At 35.4% G+C, this 16,910-nt stretch overlaps 1 protein-coding gene across 4 annotated transcripts; it reads right to left on the bottom strand.

Annotated features, from left to right (window-relative positions):
- Nucleotides 1–3,610: 3,610 nt before the first annotated feature.
- On the bottom strand, nucleotides 3,611–14,794 carry mrp-1 (ABC-type glutathione-S-conjugate transporter). 4 transcript variants are annotated; one of them, NM_075721.11, is made up of 20 exons: nucleotides 14,669–14,782; nucleotides 13,504–13,686; nucleotides 13,224–13,347; nucleotides 12,919–13,175; nucleotides 11,586–12,245; nucleotides 11,215–11,541; nucleotides 10,935–11,169; nucleotides 10,494–10,867; nucleotides 10,310–10,451; nucleotides 10,037–10,264; nucleotides 9,472–9,981; nucleotides 8,929–9,083; nucleotides 7,287–7,442; nucleotides 6,609–6,686; nucleotides 6,437–6,558; nucleotides 6,257–6,389; nucleotides 5,556–6,015; nucleotides 5,401–5,509; nucleotides 3,966–4,143; nucleotides 3,611–3,914 (listed from the first exon to the last, which is right to left on the bottom strand). In NM_075721.11, exons 1-20 carry the CDS (start codon nucleotides 14,711–14,713, stop codon nucleotides 3,786–3,788), a joined length of 4,605 nt encoding a protein of 1,534 aa, NP_508122.2. In that variant the 5' UTR covers nucleotides 14,714–14,782; the 3' UTR covers nucleotides 3,611–3,785. The 4 variants fall into 4 exon arrangements, with proteins under 4 accessions (NP_508122.2, NP_741702.1, NP_001033553.1 ...); NM_171938.8 differs by lacking the exon at nucleotides 7,287–7,442 and adding an exon at nucleotides 7,597–7,752 and having other exon boundaries at nucleotides 3,617–3,914; nucleotides 14,669–14,784; NM_001038464.4 differs by lacking the exon at nucleotides 7,287–7,442 and adding an exon at nucleotides 8,188–8,343 and having other exon boundaries at nucleotides 3,619–3,914; nucleotides 14,669–14,794.
- Nucleotides 14,795–16,910: the final 2,116 nt, after the last annotated feature.

Here is a 16,910-nt window from a genome sequence, read left to right on the forward strand (position 1 = left end):
CTGAAAATTGAATGTGTGGCGGTGGAGATGTTTTGAAATTTGAGTCTACTGAAAAAATGGCCGCAAGAGTGTAGTGGTGAAGAAGTGTCTATGAAAGTGGTGGTGATGTCAAGTTTGTGTGAGGGAAATTGTATTTTGAGGTTTTTTGAATCAGAAATTCAACAACTTATGCAGTTTTGTGAATTGACTTTAATGAAATGAATTTCTAGCAAGTACAATTTGGGCAATATGAAAATCCGCCAATAGGTAACCAATTACTTATTAAAATAGTTTGTTAAATTTAACCAAATCTTTTTGTATGTGTATCAATTATATTCAAAATATATACCATTATGTGTGAGGCAGAACTCCTTTCAAAAAATGTTTTCATCAAAAATTTTTGTTTTTCTTTGAAAAAAGTTTAAAGTGAAAAAAGTGGACTTGCAAATTGTCGACCACATTTGTCGACCAATTTTTGTCGACCAATTTTTACTGTTCACATTTGAATATAGAATTACTTTTGCAAAATTCTTAAAATTCAAAAAAAAAACAATTTTCAACATCTGAATGATGAATGAGTTATGAAAACTAATCAAATAGGCGGAGCCGCACAATTGTGAAATATTCTATATATCAAGGAGACAGAACCCTCAAAGTGGTAAAGAAAAAATATCTATAAGTGCTAAGAACTCTACACATAGACGCAGACAGCGTGGTACGTGTTCTGTGATTTTGTGTCCATCTGTCGCGCGTCTCCGTCTCGTGTAGTAAATCTTTGTGTATTTGCGGACGAGATTTGAGATTTCGCAATGTGCTGATGTTCTTGCGCAATAATAGTTAAAAACCTCATTTGATGAAGTTTTTCGAAACGAAGGTGCGATTGAGTGACCCTCAAACTATTTCGAATTAATCCGATGTTGATGTTATGGTCTTTTGGTCGGTCATGCAAAAAAGTTTATTGTAATACGAATTGGGAACATTAATAAATTACACACTTTGATTATTATATGAAAGTTATGTTTAACGCCTGAAAACTCACCTAAGTTAGCAAAAACGTGACTAGAAAAAAAAAGTTTCCGGCAGCTGGAGTTTTATAACAGTATTGAATTTGACTAGTTAAACTACTAATTTTACTACGAAACATTTTTTATCGGAAGCAAAAACGTCTTTAATTAAAAAACGAAATCAAACTTTTCGCCAAAAAAAAAAACAAAAAAAAAACGTAAAAAATTGAATTACTACACGTGGTGTCATAGTGTCCCATGTTGGTTTGATCTACGTAGATCTACCAGAATTGCGGAAATTTTGACGCAGACTTTTTCTCAAATTTTGCATATGCTGACGTCAAATTATTTTGGGAAAAAAATTGCCGCATTGTTTGTAGATCAAACCGTGATGGGACAGTCTGACACCACGTAATACTATAATTGGTAGTTACCTTTTTTTTTTGGAAACAAGAGTAAACTTTTCAGAATTTTAAAAGCGAATAGATAATTTTTTGCTTTCTTTCTTTTTTTTCCACCTGTTCCCGGTAAAAGCAAAAAAAAAAAACGAAAAACAAAAAAGCATCAGTAACAAAATGTAAAAAATAAACTATCAAGAAAAACTTTCAGAAATCGTTTTTTTCACAAAAGGGCCACCAAATACCAAAAAATGAGAAACACAAAAAGGGTAAGCAAACGTATTCTTGTTTGCCTATGCGCGGAATTTTCGTATAAGAAAGGTGAGTAGATTTGTCAGCAAAAGTGAAGAAAAAAGTAATTTTTGTAGTTTATGGCCTACAAAATGAACAAATTTTCTATTCAATCCGCAACACCAATATGCTGATTTACTGATGATGTGGGAGGGATTATACGGAAAACAACTGAAACTGGTTCACTGGTATATAGTGCATACATATGCGCATGTGCATATATTTGAAACTGCTCATACAACTGTTCTCTCATCGTCAGGTTTATTTGGAAAAGGTGCAAGTAGAAATATAGTCAACATTTTTCCGCTCAAGCCTAAGTAGATCAGCAGAAAGGATTTAATGAAATAGCGCAAAAGCGCTGAAGATATAAAAAAAACCAGTCAATTGGAAACCGAAGGAGACATTCTAGAACACAGTTTTACTAAAAAAAGGAGGTTTACTGAAAAGTTTGAAATTCGAAAGGAATCGGCTGGGGGGCATTTATGATTTAATTCGTCGATTTTCTTTTTTGGAAATAGGTCATATTTCATTTGATTTACGTGGATCCATTTTCTGAAACATTGTTTATTGTTTTACATTAGACCTATGAAACCCACTACAATGATGGAGCATGCTAACAATTGATCAAAAATGATAATTAGTGTTTGTAAACCTTCTGCGAGTAATCCAATGTGAAAAATGTGGCAGCTGAAATAAAGTCCAAACCATCAAAAAAAAATATTTTCTCATGACTACAAACATAGAGAAAATTATAAATTATTCAGTTCCATATCATATTTTATCAGAAATGTCACGAAAAAATTCTCTGGGAAAAAGCTCTCAACTTTCTTCCAAATTTTTGGGAATTAAGGTTTTGTGCAGGTTTTGTGGCTTATTCCCATTTTGTGTCTGAGCATAAACCACAAAAAACATTTTCTCAGCCAGTTGTGTTATTTTTTCGTTGCACAGACAGACGCAGAGATGTTGTGAAATGTTTCTTTCTAGCTCTGGCACCTACTGCACTTTCAATTTATGTGAAAGTTTGCAAGGGAGCAATTATAATTCTTAAGATAAATTCTTGTATGTATTCTCCTTATGTCTCCAAGTTTTGCAGATTTTTAAACCTGAAACATAACGCTTATCTATATTTACAAATACCTTAAAGGTGGAGTAGCGTCAGTGGGAAATTGCTTTAAAACAAGCCTATGGTACCACAATGACCAAATATCATAATAAAAAAATTCAAAAAATTTTTCTAAATTTTATATGATTTTTTGAAAATTGAAAAAATCACAGTTTTTGCCTAATTACTATTTGAATTACCGCCAATTGGATTTGTTCGATGGAGCGCGCTTGCACGTTTTTAAATTTAAATTTTTATTTTTTGTTATTTTCCACCGATTTTTAATGTTTTCGGTGTATTTTTGCTTGAATTTTAATGAAAAAGTCAAAATAAATGCAAATTTTCGATTAAAAAGCACGCTTACAGGCGTAAAAATGAAAAAGTAACGTTTTTAAACGATTTCAAACCTGAATTAATTAATTTCACTGATGTACGCCTGTACGCTTGCTTTTTAATCGAAAATTTGCATTTATTTTGACTTTTTCTCTAAAATTCAAGCAGAAATACACCGAAAACATTAAAAATCGGTGGAAAATAACAGAAAATAAAATAAATAAATTTAAAAACGTGCAAGCGCGCTCCATCGAACAAGTCCAATTGGCGGTAATTCAAATAGGAATTAGGCAAAAACTGTGATTTTTTCAATTTTCAAAAAATCATAGAAATTTTAGAATTTTTTTTGATTTTTTTTATCATGATATTTGGTCATTGTGGTACCATAGGCATGTTTTATAGCAATTTCCCCACTGGCGCTACTCCACCTTTAAATATCCGTTGAAAAGCTAAATCATTATTCACGAACTTTTCTTATTTTCTTAGTGCTTACGAACACAAAATGGAGCCACATATTAAAAAATTTATTCAGAACTTTGATTGTTTTTTTTTTCACTGACTGTTAGAAAAATATATAATTTGATATGAATGAAGATTTTTAAAAAATTTAAAAAAAACAAAAATAGACATTCTTTGGAATCATTATGCGTTTTTGGTAATAGTTAATTTTCACAGTGTCTACACAACATTTGCATCTTTTGCCATTGAATAGAAGATTCCATCCGGATTTGACAAAAGTTTCTTCGGAGTGTCAAACTCGGCTACACAACCTTTGTCGAGAACAAGTAGACGATCACTATCCATAACCTGAAACCAGTTTAGCATTGGATTTCACACACAAATGCTCGAGAAATGTACCGTATTCAGTCGATGGGCAATTGTGAGAACAGTACAATCTTTGAACTGCTCTCGAATGGTTTTTTGAAGAAGACTATCGGTTTCGACGTCAACTGCAGCGGCGGCTTCATCTAACACCAACACTTTGGTTTTTCTGAGAAGAGCTCGAGCAAGGCAGATTAGTTGTCGTTGTCCAACACTGAAAGGTTCACAATTATCTTTTTCATTAGAATTTTTTCAGTAAATCAACATTTTCCAAAGGGACTTTTGATATAACCCTGTTTATCACATTAAAACCAGTGGTGAGCTGCGAACGATTTTTTTCAACGGCAAATCGACATATTGGTGGAATTGAAAATTTCCGGTAAATCGGCAAACCGGCAAATTGCCGATTTACCTAATTTGCTGGAAAAACGGCAATTGCCGAAGATTTTTGGCACATTATGGTTTGCGCATTTTTTCTTTGGCAAGATTCTTTTAGGCATTTTCATAGGCAAAATTTTATGCATCCTAAGAGTATTCCTACAACTATTTTGAAAAGTGAGAAAATTCTATAAAAATATCTACAGAAAACGGGAAAAAATATTTTGAAAGGGCACTGCTCAAGTGTTTCCGTCTAATAAAAAAATCCTCTTAACATGTCAGGCAAAGCTGATATCCGGCACACGACAAATAGGCAAATTGCCGATAACAAAACTTTCTGGCAACCCGGCAAATTGTCGGAATCGAAAATTTCCGTCAAATCGACAAATTGGCAGTTTGCCGATCTGCTCAATTTGTCGACAAAAAATATTTGCCGCATACCCCTAATTAAAATTTCAAATTTTGCCAGATCTGCGAAGCGAAGAAAATCTAGTAAAAAATTTTTTCTTCAAGTTTTTGATTTCAATTTCTCCTTAAATTTGAAAATGTTTAATACAACACAATTTTTTATTCATGCTCAAAAAATTCTGATAAATGTGATAAACAGACTAGAACCAACCCAGTTAAGCAAAATAACTAAAAGTTATATAAAGGTTTAATTACCAAGTTTGAGGCTCGTAAACCCACGTCAAGGGTGTCTTTTTTTTTCGATTTTTCGATGTTTTTCAGTTAAAATCGAAAAATCCAAATATCTAAAAAAAAATGTTCAGAAAATTAACCATAAAATATGATTTTAAAAAAACTAATTTTGGATGTATTATTAAGAAAAAAACATACAAATTCTTTCTAAAAAGAAGAATAATGGCCAAAATATTAAGCTAATTTTTGAAAAATCGAAAAATCGAAAAATCGAAAAAACGAAAAACGAAATTTTTAGATTTTTCGATTTTCAATAATCGAAAAATAGAAACATTTTTGTTTTTCAATTTTCTGAAAAAATTGAAAAACCGACACCCTTGACCCACATCCAAGAAAAGCGATATAGAACCCGGAATGGGTTTCTACAGCTAGAAAAGTTTGAAAAAAAACTTGCCTCAAGTTCTCTCCTCCTTCAGAAATATGATGATGAAGACCTTCTTGCAAAGATTTTACAAATGAATCTAAATGAGCGTTTCGCAACGCTTCCCAAATTTGATCATCGCCTGATTATTCAACATTATTTCAAAGTCGGAAAATGTTCAAACTTACTAAATGCAAAGAAGGGATCCAAGTTCATACGCATTGTTCCTGAAAACAATACTGGATCCTGTGGCACGATTGTCAACCGGCTTCTCAGCTGTTCAAGCAGGAGATCAGCAATATTAGTTCCATCAATCTCAATGCATCCACCGTCGGCTTCGATAATACGGAAAAGTGCAAGTGTGAGGGAACTCTTTCCGGCTCCGGTTCTTCCAACGATTCCAATTTTCTCGCAGGGAGAAATGTGTGCGGTGACTCCGTGAAGAACCAAGTCCAGTCCCGGACGATATCTAACACTGAAGTTTTTGATCGAAATTTCTCCATTCTCTGGCCAACTTTTCGGTGCCAAACTCTGAGAGTTGTTTCCTTCGGTTGGAGTGATTGTATACTCATTGATTCTTTCAACAGCAACAATGTTTGTTTCAAGCTCACTTGTCATGCGAACAGCCCAGTTGAGGGTTTGGGTGATCTGAAAAAAATTCATATTGTTTTGTTTATTTTAAGGGCGATTCGTTGTTCAAGTGAGTTCAAAAAACGAAAAAAACACGCCTCGTTTTACCGTTTTATTTAACTTTCAAAATTCAATTGTACTGTTGTAAATTTCAGTAGTTAAGTTGAATAAATCAATTCAAATGAAAATGTTGGTTTGTTTTAAAATAATAATAATAACATTTTCCTGTTGATTGCTTCTAAAAAACGGCTCGACTTACATTGAGAGCGTAGGAAACAGATAAACCAACTAAGCCAGCAGAGAGGCCGGGAGAATCACGGAAGTAAACAGCAGCTCCGGCGGAAGATAGAACAATCAGATTACCGACCATTTCTAGACGAACAGCCAGCCATCTGCAACTTTTTCTATTGGGAAAATTAGCAAAAAAATGTCAACTCACCTGTTGGCTACAATACTTGGATAATAAGTTGCCAAGTTTTCATCAACTCGATGCTGAGACTCTCTGATGAATTTATCAACAACTCCGTATGCTCTAATTGAAGATGCACCTTGGATGGATTCCTTGAAAAATTAAATTATAGCAACTCGATATGCTTGTGGTGTAAAATTACTTGAAAATGCGAATAGATTGGAGATCTTGAAGCGGATTCCAAACGCTTCAATTGCCGAGAAGTGCTAACATAGAATCTCTGAAAGCCGCAAGATTAGAATAAGTTATCCAATTGTAAGCACCCATGGCATGCAGTGTTAGAGAAACAAGGAGGAGACGTAAAAAATCAAAACAACGCATAATACGCACCAGAACGACAAAATACACTATGAACAGAGGTAGTAAAAGCGAAATAGCGAGAGGTGTTGCCCACAAAATGATTGCAATGATCTCGATGGACGATACGGCAGTCCGGATAAACATTGACATTGTGCGAGGGATGTCGGTGTCAACTCCATCGACATCCTGGAGGAATACATGTCACCCAACACCAAATGGTTACATTAATCACGTTTACAAACATTTTTTTTTGGTAGATTTCAATTTAAACAATTTTCCAGTAAGCGTTTGGTATCTCAGTAGGCGCGTTCGCACATTCTGCGCACATTGCTGTTGCTGTGCCCTTTTTCTTATTAGCCTAGCCTCGTGCGCACAATCTGCGCAGACGCCTACCGAACTATTAAAGAGCTAAGTTATTAAACCTTCATCAAAATCTGAATGGTTTCTCATTTTTGTACATTTGAAGTCACATTTAACAGGACGGATTGTAATAGCTTAACCATGCACATGCGATGCTAACCAAAAGAAAGTAGTATCCTATCAGAACTATAGTGATAGGAAATGATGAGAGAGGAGTTGCATAGATGGGCACTGCAAATATAGTGACAGCTTGAACGATGGCTCCAACAAATGTCATGATGCATGATGGGAGTCGGTAGTCGATGACGTCAATGTCCTGGATAAATATTTGAAAATTCATGCGTTTATATCACTTCACACTATTCACACTATCATTCATTACACGTTTTTCTTTTTTTTTGTGGGAGTATTTTGTATTTTAAATGAAGTTTTAAAAACACAACCATGCAAAGTGGTGGTTATAGTCGTACCAAGACAACAAAGTAGACGAATCCGAGTACGAGAAACCCGATTCCAGCCCACGGAGTTGCCCAAATAATCACGAAAACTGTGGAGATGACGTTAAAGATAGTCATGACCATTGCACGAATCGAGTGCGGAAGTGTTTGGTCGATGGCTTCGATATCCTGTATTTAAATGAAAATCAACACATAGAAACAGAGTTAGCATTTTTGCATTTGTGGGGTTATGCGTTTTTGGATATTTTTCGTGACAAGGACATGGCGGGTGAGTGTGTTGAGAATGGAGTTCGGGTAGAAATGACAGATCAGAAACCGTGCAAGATGTGGGGTAGGTCAATTGTTGAGAAAATTGAATTGATTTTTTTAAGCCAACCCTTCACAAAAAATACGCAAAATTTGAACTATCCAAATTGGCTAGGAAAATTAATCAGGGAAAAATTTGGATTCATTTAAAAATATTTCCCACAGTTCGGTACTCCACCTTTAAAAATTTTGAGCATTGCCTGATTAAAATCTGGCTAATGCCTGTTTAAAGTAAATTTTTCCCCAATCAAAAAGGCTCAACAATTGACTACCGCCAGAACAGATTTCAATAATTACCAGAATCGCAAAACATCCAATAGCGATGAGAACAATTGGAAAAATTGCAAAAGGCGTCGCATAGCTGGTAAAAACAACACAAGCGACTAGTTCAGAAAAGGTGAGTAAGAAATCGCCGATATTGTCCGGTAAACGCTCATCCACCACGTCCATATCCTGCCAAAATGTTTTTAGTAAATGCAAATTTGTTTTGTATCAGCTGTTAACGATTGTTTGAACACATAGGTAAAAAGAAACAAAGGTTGTGAGTGATTAGAGCTTGCATTATAACCGGACCCTTGTCAGTACGACTTGGTGTTTTTAGACTGTCTGTGGTAGAGCTCGTTCGGTTTTTTTTTTGAAATTTTGAAATTGTCCGATGGGTAGGAGTTTGGCCACTCACTATAACCAATCATATAATTTCATAATGAGTGGATAAACTCGGAAAATGTCGGCCGCCGTGAAAACCTACCCATCGGAAAATGTTCAATGTTCTAAAAACATATCCGGACGCCCGATATGCCAGACTAAGCTTGTGGACTATTTAAGAGTGTGAGTGATTGGCTATTTTTAAAGTTATTGGTGTTCATTTAAATGATTTTGAATTTTTTTTTCTTTTTTTTTATTTTAGCAAACAGCCGCTCCTAATTTACTGAACTTATTTTTGTTCATGTCATGCATTTTCTAAACATCTGCAAAAGTTTCCTTTAAAAAATTATCTGATTGAAATTGCTGAAAAATGGGAAGTCAAAACCAAAATACCTTTCCGAATCGGTTCAAAATTCTTCCAAGTGGGGTTACGTCGAAGAATGCCATTGGAGATCTCATAATGTTTTCGAGAAGTGTAGCGTGAAGCAGTCTACTAGCACAAACCATGCCAAGCGCCATGATGATTGACGCAGCACAAACGGATGTTGCTGGAAATGAACTATATTAGGCACAATAATATTTTTTGTGTCTGCTTTATGGCTTCCATTTCGGCGGAGGTTAGGCGCCTCCGCCGGTCGAGGCGCCTCAAACAGCCTCATGCCGCCACTAACGCCGCAATGCATCCGCATCAGGGGCGTGCGGCAAATCTCAAAACTTGCCGAGCTCGACAAATTTGCCGCACACTCTTGATCCGCATGTATAACGCGGCGCGGAACCCCAAACTTGTCGGCCGCTAACTGTCTTTGGCACTACGCTGAGCAAAACTACGGTGTGCAGCCGTAGCCTCTCTACGCAAACACCGGAGTTCACGCCAAAATGCATATCGTGGCGACCGGCGACGGCGAAGTCCGGCCGGAGGAGAATAAATGATAATACCTTGACCCATTCCCAACACAGCATAGATACCCAATCGAATTTGTGTCTCACTGCTACTTCCATTGCCTGACAGTGCGATTTCCTTGGCATCGTCTGACCATCTGGCAAGATACAAGTTACTGAACACTCCAAGCATACTACTGGCAACGTAAACTAGGAAAAAAACCAAAGCAATTTTGATTCCGATGGCTCGGAAATATGACATGTACACTTCAAATTTCACTTTTCCAGTTTCCACCGCTTCTTTTTCAATGAGCTGTGTTTTGGTTTGCTTGGGTGGTTCTGGAGTCTTTTCTTTTGGCGATATCGCTCCAAGAAGTGACTCCTTCTCCTCGCTTTTTCCGATCGAACTGTGCGCTGTTTGTTCGTCCTTGTGAAGTCCGTTGCGAATGATTTCAGCGTTTTTGTCATCGGTCTTCTCAATTTCTTGGCTCATTTGACTTTGGATTCTTTGCCGAATTGCAGGGCTTACTTGATCCAAGTCTCTGAGAAGTTCATTGACTTCTTTTGCTGGAAAAAAGTTAATTTGAAACAATATCCTTTCTATCAAAATTTCCCAACTCACAATCCTCTCCAAAACTAACACTTCTTCCCTTATGCTTTGACTCTTCTAACAAAAATTCTTCAAGGAACTCCGAAAATGCTCCATTACTATTCATAAGTTCTTGATATGTTCCCATTTCACTAATTGTTTCATCTTTGAGCACAATAACCTGGTCACAATGTTTCAGGTATGTCAATCCATGGGTCAACAGAACACGAGTTTTTGTTCCAAGGCATCCGGTGGCGGTTGCTGGAAAAATCCTCGTTTCTTATCGAATATTGGTGTAAAACTCACAAATAACATTTTCAAATATATGTTTTCCGACATGTGAGTCCACTGCTGATAGTGGATCATCGAGAAGTACAATTTCAGCATTTTGATAAACTGCTCTGGCAAGTGAAACTCTTTGTTTCTGTCCTCCGGACAAGTTGATTCCCTAAATTATTAATTAAAAAATTATAGATTTTTAGACACTTACTTTTTCTCCAATTTCAGTACGATCTTCAGCTGGAAGACTTTCCAAATCTTGAACCAATGCACAATTTTCAATGACATTTTGGTAAAGTTTCGCGTCATAAGGTCTATTGAACAAGATGTTATTTCTCAGACTCAAGTTCTGAATCCAGGCTAGTTGTGGAACATAAGCTACGGATCCGTTAACTTGAACACTTCCGGAGAGTTTGTTCATTTCACCAAGAAGTGCATGTAACAAACTGGACTTTCCCGATCCAACTCTTCCCACAATGGCAACAAGTTGACCACGCTTGATGTTGAAGGTAATGTCATGAAGTTTACGGTCTTCTTCCTTAGATCCCCAAGCAAATGACCCACCGTCCATTTTGATAGCAGAGTCTGAAAGTTTATTTTTGATGGATTTTTAAAAAAATTACAGTGACTGTGCATTGTTAAGTTAACTAACCTGTTCCTCCGTATGCAATAGAAGTTTGAGGAGACATTTCTTCTGCGGCGAAAAACTCTTTCAGGCGAGTGTTACTTGCAGAACATTGAACAGCTTGACTGAAAACCATTGCAAATACTGCAAGTGGGAAGCGGAGAATGTTGAAAAGAGCCAAAGCCACGAAAGTAATTTGAGGAGTGAGCACATTGTTTTCTGGATCCCATAGGACGTAGAGACCAAATGTCAGAACAGCTACCTGGAAGTGATTAGTGAACCTCTGATGTTTGTGTCTAAAACATACCAAAAATGGAGCACAAGCCCATGACAAAGTAGTTGCTGCGTTGAGATAGGATAGTTTTTTAAGCACTCGAATTTCCTTCTCACGGACTTCCAAAACCATTTTCTCCATGCTCTTTTCCCACGAGTACAGCTTGAGCACTTTCATCCCGTTCAGGATTTCCGACATCATTTTGATTCTCTCGTCTTTAAATTTCATCTGCTCCATTTGACAATTTCTCATTTTAACTGATATAAAAGAGTTGAATGGAATAAGAAGAATAAGGATTACAAATCCGGCTAGTACGGAGACGCCAAGGAGTTTCCAGAGAAAGTAAAGAGAAAGAAGGATCTGAAAATTTAAACTGATCAGAAAGTTTTGTAAGTATGAAATACCTGTAGCGGAGCCGACCAGAAAAGCATTATGAAAGTAGTCATATCCTGGATTCTTTGAATGTCCACAGACATCAAATTCACAATTGCTCCGGTAGTTTTCCCTTTTCTCGCTTCATTCGAAAGATTCAAAGTCTTGGTGTAAACTGCACTAGTCAACACAGAACGGATGTTCATTCCCAAACGGAACATTTCATGAAAGTATTGATGAAGAATCATTGATTGCAAAAGTGACGAGAGGAACATCAGAAGTGCAATGGATACTCCAATCCACATTGGTTGATTCTTGTCCTCAATGAAACTGATAAGTTGTCGTAAAAGCTCAGGAGCAACGAATTGGAGCAAGTCAAACATCAGTTTGTAACATCCACCAGCTAACAATGTAAACTTGTAAGTTTTAAAGATTGGAATCAATATCGATGGGTGGTTCTTTGGGATAGCAGCTTCTGGGTTCTTCTTAATTTTCCGGCGATATCCCTCCACTTCTGGTATCAAATTCTCGATGAAGCTAGGAATAATGTTCTCGGCTTTGTCTCTTTCGTTCAAGTCCCACAAGTCTTCCTTTTCCAAAGATTTCTTGTTTCCAAGGTAAGCAAGTCCTGAGAACCATTGAAAGGTAAGCTGGTTGAGGAAGGAGGCCGTGTATTCTGGACAGGAGTTTTTCTGTAAACGGAAGCATTAATGCTAAGAGCGTTAAGGAACACTCCAATTAAAGGTTTAGTTAACAAATTTTTTGGAGCGTTCATTCAAGCACTCTTGTTTTTTTTTAAACAAAAAGTTTTGAGGTGGTGTAGTCGAATTTTTTGTATTGCTTTCTTAGACTCAAAATTGTCTGAAAACACCGAGTTTACGGGTTTCTGGCTCGACCCCTCTCTCGAAAATTTTGGAAGATGGCGGGAAAAAATATTTAAGTTTGTCATGAAAAATTTCACCGCAGCGCGTGGAAAAATATCAGCATTTGCGCGTGACTGTGTTTGCACAAAATACACCGAGGGGTCGAGCCAGAAACCCGTGCGAATTTCATAATGAAACTTCGGTAAAACTTCTCAAAAAAAGCTATGGCGGCTCAAAAAATAGCCTTAAATTAGTTCAAATTTGAAATTTGACCAACTTGTGTCGCAGCGGCTGAAAACTTAATTTTTTGAAATTGCTATCTAATTTTGGGTATGCAAGTTGATTATTGTAAAATTTTCTGAGTAAGGACTCCGACTTGGGATTGTTTTTGTAGACTTGTTTAAAATTTAAGATCATGGAAAAATCTTGTTAGGCCCCTATTCTTATTAAATAAATTAATCTTTAAAATAATTTTTAAAAAAGTCAAAACTTCATTGCTTACTCCAATATATCCATTTGATGGGGTGTCCGCAAAACAACTCAGAAAGAGTTCCAGTGCGGAGCATACATACGCGAAAACGTACAATGCTGCTCGGCATGAATGAATTTCGTATTCTTTATACAGGCGTCCGGTGATATAGTATCTCAACTCGGGAACTCCACAAACAACGACTAAAAGCCAGTACAACGTGATGACTCCCGATGTGATAATTCCTCGGTTTCTACAAGCAATTGTCAGAACAAGCGCAAGGCAAAATCCTGAAACGAGACGAATATTTTACTTCCTTCGAGAAAACCGTTGTTTACCTGCATATTGCACGAGGTCACCATAAAAATGAATAGCATTGTAGAGTGGAGATTTGGTGAAGAGAAGATAAAAATCGTAGATGACAGTGGCAGTGAGATCGACAACGAGTAGGCAACAGAAGATCTTAAAAAATAGATAATTAGAAATATTTATGGTGATGTTATTTATAGTTTTCCTGAAGATTAGCACACTATCTTGGAAAAGTAGTGTTTCTATTCTGTATCTTTTTTCACGACTATCAATACTTTGAAAATATTTTTTGATTAAAAAATGACTCACAATTCTGAGAGAAATAGCAGAAAAGCTTCGTAAATAAGAATTTCGGCTTTTGTAGAGTTCGTAGAACAAAATGGGTGAAAATATCACCAGAAATAAAGTTGGTATCGTTGAAAAATCTGTGTGCTGGCCACAATTTGTTACTTGCGGAATGTTGGAATTGTTGCGCCATCCGGTTTCGAGAAGCTGGAAAAATACATTTTGACTACTTAAACTTGTTTTTCATCATTTGAATCAGGTGTGGGCGGTAATTGCCGTTCGGCAATTTTTTTCGACAAATTCGGCAAATCAGCAAGTTGTCGGTTTGCCGATTTGCCGGAAATTTTGATTTTCGGCATGTTGCCGATTTACCGTTTGCCGAACATCAATTTGACGGATATTTTTAGAGGGATTCTTTATAAGACGGAAACACTTAAAACTTTGTCTTTTTGAATTTTTTTTCCCGTTTTTATGTTCATAGAATTTGCTTATTTTCTAAAACGGAAGTATGAACACTTATAGGATGAAATTTTGCCGATTAAAATTGAAAATTTGAAATTTCCAAAAAAATGTGCAAAACCATAATTTGCCAAAAATTTGCGGCAATCATCGTTTTTTCGGCAAATTCGGCAAACCGAGAATTATCTTGTTTACCGATTTGCCGGAATATCCAGTGCCGGCAACTTGCCGATTTGTCGATTTGCTGGAAATAATCGTTTGCCGCTCACACCTGATTTGAATGTCCATTTAGAATTGTAAAACAAAACTTATTATAAAATTATGTTGCTCAAAATCAATTTTTTGATATAAAATACTTTCTAAGGCATTGAATGAAGAACGGTAACACGTTCAACCTTCGTCAACTGCAAAAAATTAAAAACTGATAACTTTGGTAGAATTGATAGTTTAAGAACGTTTTTTTGTTGCATGCAAAACAGATTTTTTAATTTTTGAGTCGTTTTAATAATCAAAGTTCCGAGCTTTATTTTTATGATAGCAAAGTGAAATTTGCCCACTTGCTAAACTGCACTTGCACTGAACATTTTCTACGATATTACTGGCCTAAATTCTCGTTTCAAAATAAGAACATAATCTTTGACAATTGTCAATTACCGGAAACATTAACTTTTTCCAAAAATTTGAAATACATTACTTTAAGTTTAACAATGTTTTATCACCACTGTCTCACCTCATAATCGCTTCCACACACCAGTTCACGAACTAACGGGAACATTTCTTAATTGGCTCGGTTCGGTCTTTTTTCTTAATTGTTGGACATCAAACTTTACATTCCATTTGTTACCTGAAAATCTTGTTTGAAAATGTTTAATTTTCGTAGAAAAGTTAACTTCAAAACAGTGTTTAAAACTTAATTGTTGAATCAAAAAGCGCCGGAAACAGAATAGAAAATTGTCCGATAAGAAGTAACTATTCACATGAAACTCACGAAAGAGTTGACACCTTGGAATTTAAATTTGGGACTGACTGCAATTTTCTTGTTCAGGAAACCAAAAAAATCTATACTGATATGTCCAGTCAAGTATACATAAAAAGCCGTGAATAAAAGCAGAAGAAGCAGAGAAGAGGCAGATGGAAGAAAAGCTTAACGGCATTACCCCGCAACATTGTGGAGGTGTGAAAAAAGTGATAGAGACGTGTGGTAATGCTGACAAATATCTTATAGAACAGAACAAGCCCATGCTAGTACAGAAAAACCAACGTGTGCGTAGAGAAAGAAAGCGAGGGGGGGGGGGAGAAATCAAAAGGAAAACCCGCAATTCAATGTTTGTTTTAGTATTTCAGTCTAGCCAATTTTTATTCCTTCGTACAAATACACAAACTTGATATGGAAAATGCTAATCAGATTGAAACCTTATGAATATAAACTAAAATTGAGGATGGAATTTGTCTAAATTGGAATTTGAAACATACGAACAAATACGCATTTTATTTTTTAATGAGTACCAAATATTTTTACATTTTAAACATGTAAAAATTGATGTCTGACGTTTATTTAAATTAAGAGCGCATAAGAAAACAAAATTAGCATTTAAATGCTGGTTATCATCATTTACAAATTTTCTATTGAAAAATACTATGAATTCAAATGTTAATCTTTAATTTCTTAATGTTTATCTAAAAATTTAGATTATTTAAATGGAGAAGTATTGCTTGTGGGGATTTTAAAAATGTGGGGATTTTTAACCATAAAAAACAGTCCTTATATTTTGTAAGTGTTGCTAAATTTGTTTCATTCAAAGCGACGATGCCCCTTCAAAACATTTTGGATACAAGTTATAAATAGTAAAAAATATATAAATAGGTCGGCTTTAACGCGTTATAAAAAGTGACTAATTGCTATATTTCCATTTTTGGAGTTTTTCGAAGAAGTTTAACAATTTGAATAATATGAAAATATAAAAACAATTTCCTCACCTACTACTGGTTCTACGCTTTGATAAATTAAAAATTAAGATATCAAAAATCATGTTAGTCCAAAAATTTCGTGTTCACATTCAACACTTCAAAGAACAAACTGATTATTCAAAATATCCAAGAAAACTTTTCGCGTCAGACACACCCGAAATTCGGTCAAGAATTCCAAATTTCGTTGGAAATGAAATGACCTCAAAACGAAACAACTAGAAAGTTGTTTGATGCGAGACGCAGCAGGTGAAAGTTTGAAACGATATAATTTGCAAGGAAATTAGAAAAAAAAACATGCCGATTTTTGATTTGAAGTTGTCAATTAGTTGAAAGCGGAACAATTTTGTGAAATTGAAAAAAAAATAAAACAAAAATATAGAACACGAAATTGATGGAATAAACTCAAACTCTTAGAAAAAACTTTTTTAAATTCCATAGTGACAATTTTTTGATTTTTATGAAAACAAATCACAAATCAAATTGATCATAGCAAAACTGGCCGTTTCTATTAAAATAGGCAATTCGAATAAAAAATTTATGGTTCAAAAATGTATTCAAAATGTTTGAAACTTGAGACATTACATTTGACATCATTTACTTATATCAAATATTTACACCCACTCTCAGCAGATAAGCTCCTCACATTTCATTGATAAAACAATGGACTAGGTGATGCAATTTTTGAAAAAGAAAAGGGTGGAAAAAGTTGCTAGCAAAACTGGGGCGTTTTCGATGTAAAAGAAAAATGCAATTTTAACGCTAATTTGCAGAAAACTACGAGCTTGAATAGAAAATTGACAACAATCAAGTAGCATTATCATGATGATGAGCGTGTTGATGTACATATTTTTTAAATTTTTGATAATGTTAAATGTAGCAAGGTTATTAGATGAATTTAAATTTATTAAGTTTTCAGGTTTAAAATAGGAACGAATTAAAAAAAAAACTTTAAGTAAAGAATAACTCGTATACCCATTTTCTTTAAAATTATGCTCCATTCTGCA

This window comes from Caenorhabditis elegans, chromosome X, assembly GCF_000002985.6.
Source record: "Caenorhabditis elegans chromosome X".
Classification (NCBI taxonomy): Eukaryota; Metazoa; Nematoda; class Chromadorea; order Rhabditida; family Rhabditidae; genus Caenorhabditis; species Caenorhabditis elegans.